The sequence below is a fragment of the Hylaeus volcanicus genome, chromosome 6 (genome assembly GCF_026283585.1).
Source record: "Hylaeus volcanicus isolate JK05 chromosome 6, UHH_iyHylVolc1.0_haploid, whole genome shotgun sequence".
In the NCBI taxonomy this organism is placed as follows: domain Eukaryota; kingdom Metazoa; phylum Arthropoda; class Insecta; order Hymenoptera; family Colletidae; genus Hylaeus; species Hylaeus volcanicus.
Genome location: NC_071981.1, coordinates 8,943,834 through 8,963,933, shown reverse-complemented (window position 1 = coordinate 8,963,933; position 20,100 = coordinate 8,943,834). Strand labels below are relative to the sequence as shown.

The 20,100-nt window shown below is 33.9% G+C and overlaps 2 protein-coding genes across 7 annotated transcripts; one reads left to right on the top strand and one right to left on the bottom strand.

Moving 5' to 3' along the window:
- The first annotated feature begins 1,410 nt into the window (after positions 1-1,410).
- Positions 1,411-14,263, top strand: LOC128878137 (tyrosine-protein phosphatase non-receptor type 23). 3 transcript variants are annotated; one of them, XM_054126062.1, is made up of 16 exons: positions 1,411-1,428; positions 2,921-3,067; positions 3,276-3,478; positions 3,851-4,173; positions 4,274-4,386; positions 4,457-4,863; positions 5,242-5,589; positions 5,674-5,897; positions 6,002-6,237; positions 7,585-9,733; positions 10,491-11,014; positions 11,099-11,377; positions 11,457-11,641; positions 11,734-12,032; positions 13,855-14,001; positions 14,073-14,263. In XM_054126062.1, the coding sequence occupies exons 2-16, from the start codon at positions 2,981-2,983 to the stop codon at positions 14,198-14,200; spliced, it is 5,652 nt and encodes a 1,883-aa protein (XP_053982037.1). In that variant the 5' UTR covers positions 1,411-1,428; positions 2,921-2,980; the 3' UTR covers positions 14,201-14,263. The 3 variants fall into 3 exon arrangements, with proteins under 3 accessions (XP_053982037.1, XP_053982036.1, XP_053982038.1); XM_054126061.1 differs by lacking the exon at positions 1,411-1,428 and having other exon boundaries at positions 2,810-3,067; XM_054126063.1 differs by lacking the exons at positions 1,411-1,428; positions 2,921-3,067; positions 3,276-3,478 and having other exon boundaries at positions 4,035-4,173; positions 4,257-4,386.
- A 106-nt stretch (positions 14,264-14,369) lies between these two features.
- On the bottom strand, positions 14,370-20,089 carry LOC128878138 (dolichyl-diphosphooligosaccharide--protein glycosyltransferase subunit STT3A). 4 transcript variants are annotated; one of them, XM_054126068.1, is made up of 12 exons: positions 19,952-20,089; positions 18,835-18,993; positions 18,582-18,749; positions 18,330-18,490; positions 17,857-18,246; positions 17,625-17,778; positions 17,301-17,539; positions 16,749-16,913; positions 16,468-16,656; positions 16,130-16,349; positions 15,830-16,018; positions 14,370-15,733 (listed from the first exon to the last, which is right to left on the bottom strand). In XM_054126068.1, the coding sequence occupies exons 2-12, from the start codon at positions 18,929-18,931 to the stop codon at positions 15,588-15,590; spliced, it is 2,118 nt and encodes a 705-aa protein (XP_053982043.1). In that variant the 5' UTR covers positions 18,932-18,993; positions 19,952-20,089; the 3' UTR covers positions 14,370-15,587. The 4 variants fall into 4 exon arrangements, with proteins under 4 accessions (XP_053982043.1, XP_053982042.1, XP_053982041.1 ...); XM_054126067.1 differs by having other exon boundaries at positions 19,884-20,017; XM_054126066.1 differs by having other exon boundaries at positions 19,765-19,994.
- Between the last annotated feature and the right edge of the window lie 11 nt (positions 20,090-20,100).

Below are 20,100 nucleotides of genomic sequence, written 5' to 3'. Positions count from 1 at the left end.
CCGCCCCGGGGGGCTGTGGTGGAGGGGTTTTAGTCAGTAAGAATCTGACACTACGCCTCCAACAACATCTGGGGGGGGGGGGGTGTCTTATGTACGATTTCCCCTCCACCACAGTACAAAAAAAAAGAAAAAAAAGGACGATTAGGCTAGCATGATTTTTTTCCAGGATATTGAAGCAAAGAAGCAATATTTTCTAATAATTCTGGTTTTAATATATTCGTTACACTTTGGCGGATGCGACTCCAAGGCCTGATTTTGCAATTTCGGCCTTAAAACTTTATAAACAAAAAAATGAAGATAACAAACATACTTTTATTGCTTATAAAGTTTGAAGGCCGAAATTGCAAAATCAGGCCTTGGAGTCGCATCCGCCAAAGTGTAACGAATATATTAAAACCAGAATTATTAGAAAATATTGCTTCTTTGCTTCAATATCCTGGAAAAAATCATGCTAGAAAAAAATCATGCTGGAAATCATGCTGGAAAAAAATCATCTACGAATCGAAGTGAAGCAAATATAACTGGAAAAGATTTCCTCCTGTGACGTCACAAGATAATATTTCTAGATCGTTCAACCTATTTCACTTTGTAACCAATAATTATAGATAAATAACATTATTCTTGACATCTGTGTATTAATACACAGTAGAAACAATTGTTTATACTATTTTTTAAACTAAATCAAGCTATAAGGAAATAATATTATAATTTAAATTTAATATTTCGAAATTACAGTTTCCAAAATACGTTATGATAAGCATTATTTAAAATTATAAGAGTTAAAATTAACAATTAATAAAGCAAAATATATATACTACAGACACAGTCAGGGCCGGTGGGGGGGGGGGGGGGGCGCGGTCAGGCAACCGCCCGGGACGCCAGATTTTTGGGGGCGTTGCAGTCCGGTGTTCCTAGTATACAAATATACCGATATATATATACTTCGACCATATATACATGGACTGCTCAAGCCTACTCTTTATACACTGAGCAGAACGTAACCAACATCTTCATACCAAAAGTGAGAGATGACGCTAATGTGCATGCGTAAAATTCGAGAACTATAGCAAAAATTCCATCTCGATGACATGCTGACTGTAGCTTTGACCAATGGTCGAAGAGTAGTTCGGCAAACCGTCCAAAATTTCAATTCGCGTATGCACAACTGCATACTCGTAACTTTGGCATGGGAGATGTTGGTTACGGACTACACTATAGCTTGAGCGATCCATGTATGTATGGTTGAAGTATCTATACCCCTGAAGAGGCGCCAATATTGCTAAAACCGGCCTTGGACACAGTATAAGTACAACCAGTAGCGTTACTCCGTGTCGGCACCTTTGATGTTGGTGTCCGAAGTCCGCCATGTTTCTGGTATGCACCGCGCGCATATTTAAACTGAGAGAAAAAGAAAGGCAATTGCAAACGGTATGTATAAAACACTGAACATAAATGCCGGAATTTAAAAAACATAGTGTTTTAGTAAAAAAAACATTCTATTCATATTTTACTATAAAAAAAAAATATACGTTATAGATTGTAAAAATAATATTCAGAATACTAAGTAACACAAATTCAAAGTTTAAAATATTACAAATTTGTAAGTATAACATAAAAGTAATGCGAGTAATCATATGAAACTAAGTGAAAAATAAAAGTGATAATATTACATGAATGTTGTAATAATTTTGTACTTCTAATACGTATCATTTTTTTATTTTATTTATAATCAACGTGGTTACACTTAGATTATCTACAATTAAAGTATGTACAATACGTCAAATTACATTGTAATTTTTTGATTAATAATTCAAACATTTTGGTTGTACTTATATTGTAAGTAGAATTTTTTCAACATTTGATGATCATGTCCGCAAATTAAGATATATTTATAAATCAAAAATACGAATTAATAAAACTAATAATACAAACTTGATATATATCCAATTTTAACGATTTTTAATTGCAACCAAAAGAGTTGTAGAATATTGTGCAAGTAACGTGTGAATCTAAATAGACAAAGCAGATGATGCATTTACACGTGATGACACGTGATCAGCTTTCATTGGTCCGTTATAACGATCATGAAAAACCGATACTAGAACTTCCATTGAAAAATGATCTAAAGCGTTGAAGTGCGTTAGATCCTTCGAAAAAACTAAAAAATTATTATTGATCAAATTATGGTTACCGAATAATCGCAACCCTGATGCTAGTCACGTGGTTTTATCTACACTTACCGTATCTTTACATTGAGCACACACAGGGCCGGCGTTAGGGGGGTGGGGCGTGGTCGGGCAACCGCCCGGGACGCCAGATTTTTGGGGTAGGTCGCAGTCCGGTGTTCCTAGTATACGAATACAAAGTGTTCCAAAAATGTTGTAACACCTTGAAATGGGTGATTTGGGAGGTGATTTGAAACAACTTTTTCCTTAGCGAAAATGTTGTCCGAGGCTTCGTTGAGGAGATATTAACGGAAAGCCCCGACCAATCAGAGCATGCGTATACCGTTGGAGCAGCCGCGGTAGCGTATGAGCGTAGCCGCCTAGCGCGTAGCCTACGCTCAACCGGCATACTCGCGCTCTGATTGATCGGGGTTTTTTGTTAATATCTCCTCAACGAAGCCTCGGACAACATTTTCGCTAAGGAAAAAGTTGTTTGAAATCACCTCCTGAACCACTCCATTCAAGGTGTTACAACATTTTTGGGACACCCTGTATATACCCCTAAAGGGGCGCCACGATAATCTTGCCCGGGGCGCCAATATTGCAAAAACCGGTCCTGAGCACACATTACGTTTTGTATACGGTGTCGTATACATGAATGTTTGCCCAAAGCCAGTACAATCGTACGTCAAAAAGTATACGTGATAACGATAAATATGTTCTGTGCACAAATTCATTTTCTACATGTTTGACAGCTAGTCAACTGTCAGCTTTTAAAAACCTCAACACGATAACTGTTTGAAAAACAACTTACAATGGAAGCAGTACCGAGATTGCCGATGATATATTTCCAATTAAAAGTCAGTCCTGAAATAACTTCGTTTAGATCAAAGTTGAAGCAGGTACGAATAATTTACCTTACGAAGGATTTACAATATTTTAACGAGTGTTGTAATTATTTATAATCCCTTTCTTTTTTACTCCTAATATTGAACTGTTATTTTAAACTTGTTAACGCAATCAAATAGCTCGGATCTTTATTACTTCGTCATGATTTGTCAATTAATATAACGGATATTGTAAACGTTTTTATTTTGCCTCTGTTTCCAGTATATACGTGATTTTTACAACGAAGATGGAGAATCGTATTCAAACGAAATATATCAATTGGAAAGTTTGCGAGCGATGGCTGTACGACCACCCATCGATATGGCTGGCTGTTTGTTATTAAAAAAGTATTATTGTCAGTTACATTTTCTTCAAAGCAGATTTCCTATGGGAAAAGATGGTACAGCAGCAGTTACGTTTACATGGTAAGAAGATTCTTGAATGATATTGGAATTTAAGTTAACCCTCTTGATAGAAGGATATTGAATAGTTTTATGATTTTATGGGTCAAAGCATTAATTTATCTCTAATTAAAGTTTTATTTTCAGTCTATACTGCAACTAATTTTTTATTCTTGATATTGTCATTTATTTTTAAACAAATATTTTATGAAAAGTGACTACAGTTACTCTGTAGGTGTTACTAATAACATTTAGAAGATGACTAAATTCATCGCTAAAATGCTACAAATAACTTTTTTACAGTGATTACTATTGTCCTGCATATCAAAAGGGTTAAAATAAATTTATGTGAGTACTTTAGAAATCAATAATTTGGATTTCTATGCTTTCAAATAGGAGAGACACGTATGCGAATATGGTCTGTTCATTGGCGAATATCCGTTTTGAAATAATTTCAATATTATATAATATTGGTTCGATGCATACTCAACTGGGAGCACGTACGGAGAGAACTTCAGCAGATGGCATGAAAATAGCTTGTGCTCATTTTCAGTGTGCTGCATGGGCGTTTGAGCATTTAAAAAACAGTTACCCACAGCCATCTGGCGTAGATTTAGCACCAGAATTAATGACGTTTATGCATCAGCTTTGCCTGGCTCAAGCGCAAGAATGTATATTAGAGAAGAGTATGCTCGATAATCGCAAACCCACGATAGTAGGTATGTATTAAAAAATTGCAACTTGCACAGCATATTACACCTTTGTGGCTTTAATTGTCTGCTCTTGTGTATTATTCTACAAGATATATGTATCACGCAGCAAAAGTCGCAAGACAAATAGTGGATTATTTTACTCTGGCATTAACTACGCTTGAACAAGGTGGAAGCGAAGACGGAACCATATCGGATACTGTTGGTACTAAAATATATAAGGTATATTTTTTAAATGTTGTTCGCTCTGATGTTACAGAATAGCGCAAGCTTAAACATTCGTTTTTTTCAGAGTTGGAAACGGTATGTAAAATTTAAAAAGGCTTACCACTTAGCAGTCACGCATTTGTATCAAGGCTTGGCTGCTGAAGAACAAAGGAAAATGGGTGAAAGAGTAGCATTTTATAACGTGGCACTGGCTTCTCTAAACGAAGCGCAATTAATTTACGCGAACGCAAAAGGGTCGATAGGTATAACGGGTGCAGCTGACGAAAAAACAATTGTTGAAGAGGCTCTCACATTCACGAATGACGTGATAGAAGGAAAACGAAAAGCAGCAAAAAATGAAAACGAATTTATATATCACGAGGAAGTACCTGAAAAGGAAACGCTTCCCACGGTAAAAGGAGCGTCATTAGTCAAAGGAATATCGTTTAGTATAAATGATCCTGAAGTCTCAGGTCCTGATATATTTGCTAGGTACGTACTACTTTAAAGTGATTTACAGGAAAGGACAATTTAAGTTTACCATTTGTATCAGTATGCGTATATTTCCCTTATTGTATTTGAGACATATAGTATAGACTGAATAAGCATAGTTAAGACCCTTAATTTGAACTTTTATAGATCAAATAATTTAGTTTACTTTCTGAAGATAATTTTGGACCAGAAAATCGAAAACGTTAAAATAATATATTGTGTATTATTCTACATGATGCATGTTTGACGCAGCAAAAGTCGTAAGACAGGACTTCTAAGATCTTTTAAAATATTTATATTCCGTAAATAATCCGTGCTTGTTCAAACTATATATGCTATAATATTTGTTTGTCATTTATGTTTTCATATTTGATATAGATTAGTGCCAATGAAAGTACACGAAGCAAGTTCTTTGTACTCGGAAGAGAAAGCAAAAATATTGCGCTCTGTCGGTGGTAAAGTCGAGGAAAAAGATCAACAGCTCAATACTTACTTGGCATCCTTGAAACTCGAGCACATGAGTTTATGGGATACTGATGTTCAAACCACAGAATGGGAACGTTTACCTCTTCCCGACGAGTTGGTCGAAAGATGCGCGGCGCTAAACGCAAAACAACATGTCATTCAAGATTTAGTGGATATAATGGAAAAATTATCCGACACCAGTCAAGATGTTGAGAAAATATTAAAGGAAATTAAGAAACTTCTTCTCGATGAAGAATTAAAGTTACGATCTAATTATTTAGAAATTCATTTGATTACTTTCATCGTTAATCATCAATTTAAACAATGTTTCTTTACTTTCCGCAGAGAAAAACAGTATCAGGACACCGTTGGGAAAAGGCCGCCGTCGATAGTAGCAACTGATTTAACTAGAGAAGCTAAAAAATACGAAGAAGCACACAACAAAGCATCGGAGAGTAATCATGCTCTGCATAAAGCAATAACGATGCATGTAAAAAATTTAAAACTACTCGCCCAGCCGCTTGCAGAACTCATTACACATATACCTTCACCAAGTGCATATTTTTCAGGTATATCACAGTTTTATACTAGTTTCTATACTTATGTCTAGGAAAGATAAATTGATTTCTTTTTTAATAAAAATTAAAAATAAAAAAAATTGAATTTTCCTTAGAACAAAACAGCGAGAAATCACACTCTGCTATTGAATTAGAACGAATGCATACAAAGGAGCTGAAACGTATTTTAAATAAAGTAGACGAAATGCGTAGACAGAGAAACGAATTGCATGGAAAATTGAGGGACTCGATTGCGCAGGATGACCTAACACGCTTATTAGTTACCGCCACATCCGATTCTGGACCCTTGGATCGTTTATTTGCTGACCAACTTAGCAAACATCAAACTGTGGTTAGTAATTGCATTTACGCCAGGTCCATTTAGCGACGAATCTATGGGTATATTTTTTTTATTTACTTTTACATTTTAACTGTGTCGCACGAATTTTCTCTTCAATATATTGCGGTGAAATTGTTTATTTGGGAGACTCTCGGATTTGTTGATTATGCAAATGGAGTTGAACATAGTAGCAAAATATCGTAAAACTCGAGTAGCTAATACCGAGCAAATCTGAATGATTTTTAGTATTTTGATATCATTTTAAATTTAGTATTATCAACTTTGGATTTATAATTAACAACTTCAGAAACCCTGAAGTATCAAATATTAACAAATTCTGTCTGACATATTGTATCCGCCATTTTGAATTTAATATTTTCAACAACTAATTCATAACCAACAACTCAAAACATTGAGATAGCAAATATTCAAACAAGCCCCAGTTTATTTTGAATATTTTGTGCTCTGTATTGGATTCGCCATTCTGAATTTGGTTTTTCAACTGCGGATTCGCAATTGATGACTCCATAAGTCTGCCAGTACTGATTTTAATTTATAGGTTATTTTTTAATATTTTGAGTAAATGAATTACTTGACGGAAAACAATAGTTTCGCGACATGTATGTATTAATAATAAATCGTTTATTCAAAATATGAATTCAAAATTAATTTCGTTTGTTAGAGGAACCTCTTAACGATCCAGTGTTATCGAATATGTTAAAGCAAGGCATAAGAAGCTTGTTTTATTAAAAAGATAACTTTGATTTGTAGTTGTACAGTATACAACGCTATGCAACAAAGAGTTAAGAGAGTATCTTAATGTAGCATTTTGGACAAAATTTATCTTACATTCACAGTTTTTTTTATCACGGTTGCACAAACAGTCTATATTTTCAAAACTATTTATTGCTCATTCGCTGCAAAAATGACACAACATCAAATTTGCCATTTGTGAATTATCAGTGCAAAAAGAATAGTAAATGAGAATCTATGGCACTAAATGGTATTATTATATTTTTTACAAAATTATTACGATTCAAAACATCTATACTTGCGCTTTCTGGAAAGTCATGACTTTTGAGTTACGTCATTCTTGCAACAAACTTATGTAATTTATTAAGATATCATAATCATTAATAGTACAAAGTTTTGAATCAATATCTCGTGTAGTTTTCATTTAATAAAATTCCATAAAACCCCTAGTTTTTCTATAGCCAATCGAAGATACTCCCTTAAAATGAATTTTAATATTCTGTTTTTGTTTGTACTTGAAAGTAAGCTATAGATAGAATTGACTTATGCTTATCAAATAAATAAATCGTTTAACGAGCTACTAATTAAAAAGAAACGGTGTTACAGGTAACTTTGATAGATCAAAATTTGTCCGCGCAGGACAATATTTTAGCAGCTTTAACGGACGCGTACGCTCAGACTGCCAACGTGAGGAAAGGAGTCGAAGAAATATTAAAACGTCGTGAACATACTATTACTTCTTTGATAGCGTCTTACGATGCGTATGAAGATTTATTAGCCAAGTCTAGCAAGGGTTTAGAATTTTATAGAAAATTGGAAATAAACATTTCGAAGTTACTTCAAAGAGTAAAGAGCACTTGCAAAGTGCAGGAAGAGGAGCGTGAACATATACTCGCTCAGGATAATAAGAATTCTCAAGAAAAAGTCGATACGTTACCATCCTCTACTTACGATCAAAGCCGCAAATCTGGTAGCGGTCTTAAATTGAAAGATTATTTAAATAATAGAACGGAGAATGTTCCAAATCAATATTATAACGTATATAAAGGACCAGGTAGACCACTTCAGGTGGACACAACCACAAAATCATATTTGAATGACACAGTGGATAAAAACACAATTCATTCTGGTGGAATTTCGATACCAGACACGGCATCAGCTGTAAACCCTATGCAACAGTATTATCCTACATCCTACACAGATTACAAAACAAATTTGCCATATTCCTATGACACGACTACGTATAACGAAAATCCTGCTGTAAACAGCGCTTTAAGTCAAAATTATATGCAAATAAAGAACACGGATACCCTCGGTACTTATCAGCAAATATCTGCAACAGGCTCGACAACGAATACAACAAATACCGGAGCCCCATATCCGGTAAACACTTTTGTATCGAATGAACAGTTCTCGACAGCTTTAGATGGACAGCACGCGTACCCTGTTAATACTCAACTACAGTACAACCATCCTTCCAATACATACGAGACGTATCAACCTTCGGTAGATTATACTGGATGTAATGTTACACAGCAATATCCACCTAATTTAAAGAAGACTAGCAGCGTTAAAACTGAAGTTCGAGAGGTTTCGGTAGCACAGTCGCCCATACCCGCATCGGCTTCGGTCAACAAAATAATGGAAGCGCAATCGCATCTTTATGCTACTGTAGATCAACAAGGACAACAGTACGTGCCTGAATCCCAACAGAAACTTGTCTCTCAAGAATCTCTTCAAACCGTTATCAGCCAGCACGTATTACCACCGGACAGTTCTCAGATGCAGAATTACGTTGTTCCTCAAATCAGTCATAACGAAGTTCCAGGTTCACAAAATTATAGCAGTCGGATATACTATAATCCGTCTGATCCGCATTCTCAGCAAGTCGCGACGACTAAAAATATGTCCGGAACTACCAATAGCGCTCCATGCACGCCGTATATACCAACACAATATATAAATGCAGGCATTCCTCAATCTGTTCATTCTACTATTTCCTTAACTGTTCCAGGAAACGAAATGTCTACTTCGTATTCTTCGAATTTACAAAACAACAATATTGTGCAATACCCACAGCAGAATTGTACGGAACAGGGTCAACAAATATATATAGATAAAGCGTATTCGTATGGGTCGCAGGTACCCATTAACGATACCTCTTTGAGCTATCCAAGTACTTATCAAAGTTTACAGCATGGCGCCGGAGCTTCGTATCCACAGACCATGTTGTCCACAGAAGCGTGTAACACATATTCATATACAAATTGTCCTACTAACGCAGAAATGATTCAGAGTCATGCAAAGTCATCGGCTACTCAGAATTATTCGCAGGCTTATCAGTATGCGCAGCAGCCACATTATTCTGGTTACGCTGGCTATCCTAATCCTTATGATCAGGGATATAATTATATGCAAGGGAATCAAATAACAAACATGGCGGCGGAGCCTTACAATGATCAAATGGAATATACCTATAATTCTACTACCCAGTATTATGAATACAATTCTAACAATCTCCAAACAACGCAACCTGTTCAAATTACACAACAACCTACTGAATCAATGACGGAAGCATGTACTGGTACTAATGGTCATCAACAGCAAGAAAGCAACGCGAGATACACGAACGCTAGCAACAATTCTATGGTCAGTCAAACTCCGTCTTCTCAGTATTCAGATCAGCCATATCAACCTCAATGTTCAAGTGATATTTATTACACTACACAGTATGGTCTCCAAATGAAAACCCAAAGTAAGTGTAAAAATTATTAGAAATATCGTTGATCGACATAGAGATAAGTAAAATTTTACTTGAATAATAGTTGACGTTTATTTTCTATCATGAAAGAAGCTCAAAATAAATTATTAACAATATATCTAATGATTCTTTTCAATAAACAAGCGTTTATGCAAATCGTTTTAATCTTCTGCACTCAGAACCATTTCGTTGCAAAATGTACAAACAAAAATCACGTTATATTAAAGAGTTTAACTTTGGAATCACGTAACTTATCATAATGATGTATGGTTTACAGGAATCTTTTGACCTTGAAGAATATATATTTATGACAGAAAATAAAAATTTCTTATCTTTTATTTTTCTAATATGTAGTAACATAACAAACAGTTTGATATACATTGAAAGAGAGACCCCCTTTCTTTTAAACTACAATCTTAGGTTTGCTTGTTTATCTTTTCAAATTGAACTACTTCATACGAAGTGTGCTCATACGCCTATTCCTTATACAAATGTTCTTTATGATTTTCTCGAAGTAGATATCACTGCGAATATATTTCACATGCTTTCTTTCTATGTATTGCAAATTTATATCTTTTTGTATATACTTTAATTTACTTTTCCATGCCATTTGAATAAAAAAGAACAAGGTAACATGTATTTGTTGAAAAATTTTCCTTAGAAGGGACATCCGAGTGCATAGCGTTAAATGTCAAAATATCTTAGAACTTCAATCATATTTTTACGTCATTTACTTTTTCTCCCCTAATAGCAACTACTGACAAAACCGAAAACTACACCAATTACAATCAAACGTATATGCAAGCTGTTAACAATGGAACAAATACAACAACGAGCTCAAATCCTATGAAATCCACCTCAAAGTCGTCAGAGAAATCCAACGTGGACTTGCTTTCTGATCTTGATATTACGATAAATCATGCGCCGTTAGTACCAGAAGTACGTCCTCTCAATAAAGGTCAAACGCAAGAAGTACCTGCAGCGAAAGATGCTACCAACGAGGACAACAAAGAAAAGGAGAATGAAAAAGAACAAACAAATGTTCAACCTACTGTTACTGAAGATAAAGTAGAGAACGAACATTTACAAATTGTATGGGATACATGGTACAATGATGTCCAACCAAAGAAAGATCCTCTAGGAGACCCGGTGGTTTTACAGAAATTCGTTAGCGAAGTTGAGAAATATGAAAAATTTGTAGACAGTTTACTCATTAAAACATTAAGTGGAGCGACCAATCTTGACATAAAATGGAAGGAGGTTCAAGAATTTGAAGTAGGACTCTATTCGTATATTTTTGTAACTTAAAATACTAACTTTTGTAACAGTAAACTTTTAAAACATCTGATTTAAATTCAGGAAAGGGAAAGTGGAAAGCAATCATGTACAGTAGCACTGGCTCATTCTTCGGAGAACAGAGTGACAGAATGTATTCCATATGATACAACAAGAGTTCAGATATCATCAACAGATGTTCCAAATTATATTAATGGTTCGCATATAATGGAAATTACACAGTGGATACCAACATCATTTATCATTACTCAAACACCATTACCAGACAAATTGGAAGTGTTTTGGATGATGATTTGGGAACAAGAAAGCGAGATAATCGCGTGTTTAGCGACTGATTCACAGGTAAATGTACATCTTACACTTGTGACAAATTCTAAGTGCAAGATCGATTATATTAAATGTTTTTTGTTTATTTTCTTAGTTGAATGGTGAAATATATTGGCCTATAAACGAAGAAGACATTTTAAATATTGGTAGCTTTACAATCTCGTTGAAAAAGAGAACGAATCATCTATCCTATATTCAGAGAGTTATGTCTGTATATAATAATAAGAAAAAATCTGAAAAGACTGTCATTCATATGCAATTTCTTACATGGCCATCCAAGTAAGTCATCGAAACAAGCAACGCTAACATGTAATTTTTATGTGAAAACTGTGCCCTACTTTATTACGAATGCGATCTTTTACTTTTTGCAGCGGTTTCCCCAGTAGTCCCGGTGCATTACTTACATTTTCAACGGATGTGATGACCGAGCAAGCACTAAGGCGTTGCTCGAAACCTATAGTTGTACACTGTTTAGATGGCGGGGCATTGAGTAGCTTATTTCTAGTAGCTGCAGCAACAGTATGTCATATTCGTGCTGGATGTGGAATAGTCGATGTACCTCTTGTATTCAAAGGCCTCTTGAAATGCCGTAAACAAATTGTAAATAAGGAATCCCTGTTATTTGCGTATCAATTGGTATTATACCACGCTCAAGACATTTTAATGAAACGTAAGTATGGTAAGGCATTCAAAACCAACTGGAAATAAAAAAAATAATTTGTTTTCAAATCTCTCCCACTATTTTACTTACAATCAAATTATTTCCATCATATAATTTTACATTAATAATCAAACCATCTGCAAATTTAAAAAAACGTGAATAACTCAAAAAATTCATGGTTGATACTAACTGAGGCTTCCGGGTTAACCATTTAATTAAAACGTTAAACGCGGACTCGAGTCTACTGTGATTTCCGATCGGACGGCGACCATTCCACGAGTGTTAGAGCTCTTTCACACGACGATACGCGTATCGCAATACGCGTATGCGATACGTATCTGCTAGGAAGATACTTATACGATACTGTATCCAACTAATTTCTTAGCTCGGTGTTGATCATTTGTTTTTCAGTTAAACATATCTTCTCGTTTGAGAAACACGCGTTCTTAGTTAGTGAAAACCTTTCTGAAATAATGGATGAGATTGAAGCTTTATCCATTTGGTTTCTACATAAAAAAGCTACTAAAAGGAGAAAAGTTAAGAGAAAATATTGGGTTCATCCTATTAATAATATAAGAGAAGAAACGGGAGCTTTTCATATTTTATTCGAAGAACTTTGTAACGATCCATGTAAATTCTTCAATTATTATGTCTAAAATTTTTTTATGAGGAATCGCATCTCGCATCTATTTCAATGTTTCGTCGGCCGCCCCGACGCAGAAAAAGTTGCCGGCGGCCGACCAACCGTGGATACCGAAAATCAGTATCGCGATACTGTATCTCGCGAGAATCGGCGTCTGAACGCTTCCATAACATTATGTGTACCATCGGTATCCTGCATACGCGTATCGCGATACGCGTATCGTTGTGTGAAAGAGCTCTTAGGTTACAGACTATAAACAAAAGATGTAAGGCGACCTCCAAAAGACGATCAGATAGAAGAAACTCACAAAAGTGTAAAGAATTTTAGTTCGTTGCTTCTGAGTCCTATTCAAAGTTGTGACTTGCAAACTAATTTTTACAGTGATTATTTTCAAAAAGATTTATTGTCAAAATTCCCAGAAAAAACTAACTGTAATCATAGCAAATCATTGGAGTATTTTATTCAAAGAATATATGGCTTACACTCGGAACCCTCAATTAGTATCAAGCATAAAGACTCTTGGACCGTGAAGACTTCAAATAACTCAAACATAAGAGTTCACTTCTCTTGCATCATTTAAACCTCGTCAGGGGTGAATTAGTTTGTTAAAAGTAAAGAAAAATTTAAACTGATATTGACTTTTGGTGTGTGGCAGTTTTATGACCGATCTGATCATTTTTGTATGATATACAGGATGTTTCACCGAAATCGGAATGGCTCAATATCTCACGAGAGGATAAAGCTATCAAAAAAATATTTTTACATAAGCTATTTGGTTCAAATGAACAAATTATATGATGTAAATAATTTTATTGTAAGTAAAGTAGTGGGAGAGATTTGAAAAACAAATTAGTTTTTTTAAGCTTTATATATTTTGGAACTTTATATTTTTATCCATAATACAATGGGATTTGTTTAGACAAATTCATGGACCTATAATATATGATCATTATTACAATATAAAGCATTGAAGTTGGGGTTTCAAGTCAGTAAGTTTAACGTAGCCCCCCCGTTGGTCGTACAACCATAGAACATAGAACAAAGAAAAGAAGATGCTCTATCCTTTTTTTGACCAACTGGCAGGCTGCATTAAATATCCATAAGATTTTTAACCATACTAATTTCAACGAAACACCTTGTATATGTCAAATTAATATTTTTACATGACGTGTCTCTTTTAAATATTAGGTGGCATTTTATCATCTACTCGTTCAACATTTGAGAACTTCGAAGGATTTAAAGGAAACAAAGATAAGACTTCGAGAAAAATGCATCCTTCCGACGATTTTCTTCAAAGTCTTGGCATTAGCGCTCAGCGTTCTGATACCGAACTAGGTACGGACATCGCACGATACGAAGTATCCGTTATGAAAATGTTGATAATTATAATATTCTTATATGTTTAGGTCGACAGAAATCTTCCACGAATAGCAGTACGGGACACTCGACTTCAACGTCGATACAAGAAAAAGGCAAAGAAGGAACGATCGACCCTTTAAGTCAACTAGATCCTTTATGGTCCATTAGAAGATAATCGAAAAGAATTACAAGTAAAACTTTACCATGCACTGATTAATAAAGCTATTATTTAAACGAGCATTTTCATTCCTATGTTTCTTAAATTAATGACACGAATAAGTATATAAAATTATTAAGACAATTGTATAAACAACGCAGTTCGAATTAGCATAAATGAATTCATATTTCTGAAATAAAAGACATTTATTGTTCGAGCGTTTCTTAATCCTTAAGATTTAAGGGTTTTACAATCTGTTAAATATATCAAGTCAAATATATGTATAAAATCTAATGCTGTCCGTTTACATTTATTTTTTCACATTCACCGGGAATCATACACGTCCATACAAGTTTGTAAAAAACAGAAACTGATATTCGTTACACCTTTAAGTAACACGTGGTATAGCATGCATTCGTAAAACATACGAATGGCGTGTCGATACATATTACTTCTATGCAGTAATGATTTTTGAAGGTAATTAGCATTATATTACATGATATAATGCTGTTGAAATGGGTAAACGTTTTCGAGCTTTATTGTTTTGGTTATGATATAAACTGATCTTTAGATCGAATTTGTTTCCTAGCTAAACGATTACTGTCTTATTATAGATTAAATCTTTAATTATCAAAATGTAAGAAAAATATGTAAAAAAAAAGTCTTTATACATTTGAAAATTAAAAAGATTCTCTGTATGTATTTATATAGGAAGAAATTATGAATATTAATCACTAAACTGCGGATTTTTATGCATTTATAGGAAATTTGAATATGCAAGAAGCTACAAAATGTACACAGTATGCAATAATATAAACAAAATATTGAAAGTAAACTATTATTATATTATTATAGTATTATAATATTTGCAGGGTAACAAGAATTTTTATGTAAGTTCAATTTTTAACAGACTTCGAATATTTTTTCTTTTGTAGGTACGTTTGCAAAGATTTTATTTTGCCCGAAGATCCGCAGTCTATTAATCACTATCAACCTTTGAACACAGAGTATGTTTACTAATTTTATTCTTAAAATAAATGCTTTTCTAAGAGTGTTCGGCATAAAAAACTATACTGTACTTCAAATATTCTTTGCGGTATATTGTTGTGGCCAATATTAAAATAAATACGTCGTTTGATGTTATCGATGAATATACAGACGACTCCCAGAACTGAATTCTATAAATCAATAATTACGTTCGCTAAATTAATGTTTACAATGAGGTTCGAGCATGTTTTTTATCAAAGTTTCGAATACGCCGCTGTTTATGGAAATATGTTATTCTGTATTTAGTGCCACATTAATATCTCATAAACAATTATAAAACTTATAAATGAGCGAGATTATGAACTAGTTTACAAAGTTTCGATAGCACTACTCCCTTTTCTTATTAATCCATATACTTTCAAATTCCTCTATTTCTCAAATCCTTCACTTTATAAATTCGTACTAGCCAGTGCTCCGTGGTGTAAGCTTCTTCTAACATATCTAGCTCGAAATCTTTGTTACCAATCTCCATATTCCTAACTCTGTCGTATCCGGAAGGTTTGCCTGTTTATTCATTAAATTACAAAAACTTGAAATTATCTCCAAATTCAAAATTCAAATCTCACATTCGATATTACGTAAAATAGGCGTTATACGTACCACCTTCGGTATAAACTTGCCCAAATCTGTAATAGCACATTTTATACATAAGACAATTGAGCAAAATTGGAGAACCGTCTTTGTCGACCCGAAACTCTCCTGCGGAATTATAGTAATCCCATTCCGTAATAGATTTGCCTTTCTCAGTACTTCCGCCGATCCGTACCATCCATAGGAACTTATTTATGTCTAAAATAGCGATAGATCGAAATTTCATATAATTGAAAACCATATTCCCCAGTTATTTTATCTGTTAATTTACTCGTTTAGCTCATATGAAATTCATTCTGTTGTATATACCATCCGACGAGTAGCCTGTGAGTCCTCCAAAAATTACAAGAACATAATTCACGTCTAGCTCTCTCATTATTTCGTAAGCTTTTTCCTCGGAACTCGCCATTGCTTGGCCGACTCTTGATATGTGAGTATTGTTCCATGTATTATTGTCTACTAAAATTGTACGATTCGCCATCGCTGTAATTTGGTATCCATAATCCCACCAAGACATTACCTTGGCATTCTGTATTAGAAGAAATGAGTTTATAATAAATTCTCATAAATTATTAAATATTATATTTTTAAAATATATATATACTCTATTTTATCAAGTTTATTGAACTAATCAGAACATAAATTACTTCTGGTGTATTCATGCGTAGCCAATAATATGCTTCTCTGAAATCATCGAAGATCATTCGTCCACCGTCCGGAGAACGTGCGGATAATACGATACTAGGTGAACTATAGGCTTCTGCTGTAACCCACGTACAATGAATAGTATACGAAAAGAAGAGAATACACATCACCGTTATAAAAAGCGTAGCAATCTGAAAAATTAATATTCACTCACTGTAAGATATACATTATATCAAACTTAATTATTATATCATACATTAAACGTAACGTTTAGTACAATTACCTCGCTTCGAAGTATATAATTACTTTCAAACTTTTTAGACTTCTTATCGCTAATTTTTCCACTTTCTAGTTGCTTCATGTAAGTAAGAAGCAAAGATGAGGCTCCAATTCCGCCCAAAATACACATTACAGGAGCAAGAACTAACATTAGACGGACCATTACGCCCTACATATTCGAAAATTACAATCAAAATAATAACTACAATAACAACTTGCTTGTATGAAATTATTAAAATTCATTTTAGTCTTTGGACAAAATTCACACATTTTTATAGAATAAATTTATTTAAGAAGGAAACCGAAATGCGTATACCATTGTCCTAGTTGATTCCTTCCAGTCCTTAATTGTTCTAATTCTATTTTAGTTAATATACTACTTCCTTTTATTACTTAAATAAAGTGTTATTTATTAATCTATCTTGTCCCCATGATTCGACATATTTAATCGTTTTTTGTTGTGGATATTTTGTCATCGGAGAACTATACATAAATACGTAAATCTCGTCCTAAGAAGAAAATAAATTTTAATAATTTCTAATTAAGTTGAACTCACGGCAAAGTATAAACTCGTGACTCCGTACAAAATAAGGAAAATATTAGAATCCGTTAACTTCGAGAAACAAAAGTATAATCCCGAAGGAAACAGAAACACTAAGATTTGAAGATCAAAATAAAAAGAGCTCCATGATGTTGGTTGATGTTCAGAAACAGAAGCAATTATTGGTATGTGATTTTTTGCGTAGGATGGATCCAAAAGCGAATAAAAGCGTCCAGTCCAAGGTGATATTTTTCCTTAAAGAAATTAAAATGATTTCAACGTTAACATTTGTTACGTTATCGGAAACATGAATTGTTATTAATAATATGATGCATGTACCTGTAATGGTTAAAATGACTCCTAAGATAAATGAAATACTAATTACAGAAACAACAAGACCACGAAACAGTACTTCAAAGTCATCTTGCGACAGTTTATTACGCAAATAATCAACTAAGGCGTGTATCTGACAGAGTCCGAACACCCCCAATGCCTGTAAGGATTAAATGTTGTACTTGTAAAAATGTTTTCTTTTTCAGAAAAAAATGAATGTTCATTAATTTATACTCACAAGAATGTGCTCAGAACTTTGAACAGGTTGGAAACCAACAAATGATATCTGCATAGAGAGAATTGTTCCTAAGCAGTATAGAATACTGTATGCTGTGTATATCCTGTGTGAAAATCTGCCAGTGACCATTAACGTTAGCACATGTAAAGGAATCAAATTAATCAAGAAAACGTAACCACCCCAAGAAGACACCATGTAAAAATATGCAAGAGCAGCACATGTTGCCCAACAAATTGCTCCTGTTTTCACTGCTTTAATCCACATATAATATGTAAATAGCATACAAAAAATAGCTATGCCCTCGTTATCATATGACCCTGCCACCGATCGTGATATATAACCAGGAACAATTGCTATCATCGCAGCTGCAAACAGTCCTGATGCGGAATCCTTAAAAGTGAACAGAATAATGTAGCGTCTTCAATTTATTACAATACTATGATAATTCAAATAATCGGTACAAACATTTTTACCTTTAGCTCTTTAGTGAGCAAATAAGTAATGATTGCTGTCAAACTAGAAAATAATGGAGCAAGGAAGACACAAATAGTACGTATATCTAAAGTAATATTTAGTAGCCATGAAAGACGGTATAACGCTGCTGATGTTATCATCAAACCTGGATATATTGTTCCTGTGAAACAAATTGGTATTAAATTTGCACAAGCATTCTCTATTACAAAAAAGTATTACATGCAAGAGAAATTGATGCGGTAGAAACATACCTCCGATTATCCTACCAAGAGGATACCAAACACGATCATCGAACCAATTGTGGAAACTGTAGAATCCATTTTCAGCTAAATACTTCGTTGTGCGATAATTGAAATATGGATCGAATTCATGAATAACATTCTCGAACCTTAGGACTGAAAATAATCTTGTTGCAAATGCTGAAACAAAATGTTTCATATGAAAACATACAGGAAATTACAAAAGTTTCTACCATCGTTTCTTGTATAAAATTAGAGAACTTACATAAAATTGCTGCAAGAGATAACACAGTCAACTTTAAAAGTGTTTCCTGCTTCTGTGCAGACATTCGCAAACCTCTTGTTTTCATCAATGCAGCCATATCGATTAGGCTATTAGATACGACTTATAAATAATTAAACACCTCCGTTTTCTTCAACTTATCTATGCAAAGGGAATATAAAATGTACATTACGTATGTCCATGCAATGTGTATCGTAACATATAAAACCAACTTTCATGACTATCAGAACCACGTAAATAATGACAAAAATTCATATGAATTTCCAAACTGTAGAATTGTTGAATATGTGAAAAAAGCATTAGGTTGTAAACAATTATCATTGAACTTTGTCTACTTTTAAATCAATTTTTGTTCTTTTCTTTGCTGCAATAACTTGAAAAACAGTCAAACAAAACATATATTTATCCGAATGTGTCCATGTTTTCATATTTCTTCAATCTAACGCTAAGTGGGTTCCATATGTTATAATACAAACTACACATTCATACCTCTCATTTACATTGATTCGAATTAATATTCGTATACTATGCAACTTTACATGTTAGTGTCTACTATGTATACCCGATATAAGTTCAAAAAATTAATAATGGAGTACCATAGTATCCAAATGTTAATGCGAGTTTCAGGCATTGTAAAAACCACAATTGTGTCGCATGCGGAAAACAAGTAAATGCTTAAAAATTTTTATAGAAATTTGATACATGAAAAGTAATAATAAATGATACATTTGTCTTCTAGTATTAGGTTATGATTCTTTGCAAAAGTAAACAAAAAAAAAACTGTCGTATATTATTAATCAATAGGAAAATTAAATGAAACGGCGAACATGCTGTTTTATTAAAATGGAATAGCTACATGCTCGGTACAGGAAATACGAGGATTTAAATGATGCCGACTACCAGTAAACTGACCACGTACACAAAATTACCGGCCGGCGACATATGCGTATTTTGAGTTACGTATTTTTACGTTCCGCATTGTACATTTATGTAGTTTTGTAAATATTACATGAACCGTAATGTGAACTTACGAATTTACGAATTTTACAACAATGCAAGAAAAGTAATAAAATAACGGTGTCATTTAAATTATTACTACCTCGGAAACATCACGACTCGAAAGAAAAAAAAGGTGCGGAACCAGCATGGACTAAAGTCTATCGGTAGTTACGCTAACTTATGCTGAAATAAGCCCACGATAAGATAAGGTGGATAAGGTAAAGCAAAGGTATTACATTGTCCAACGAG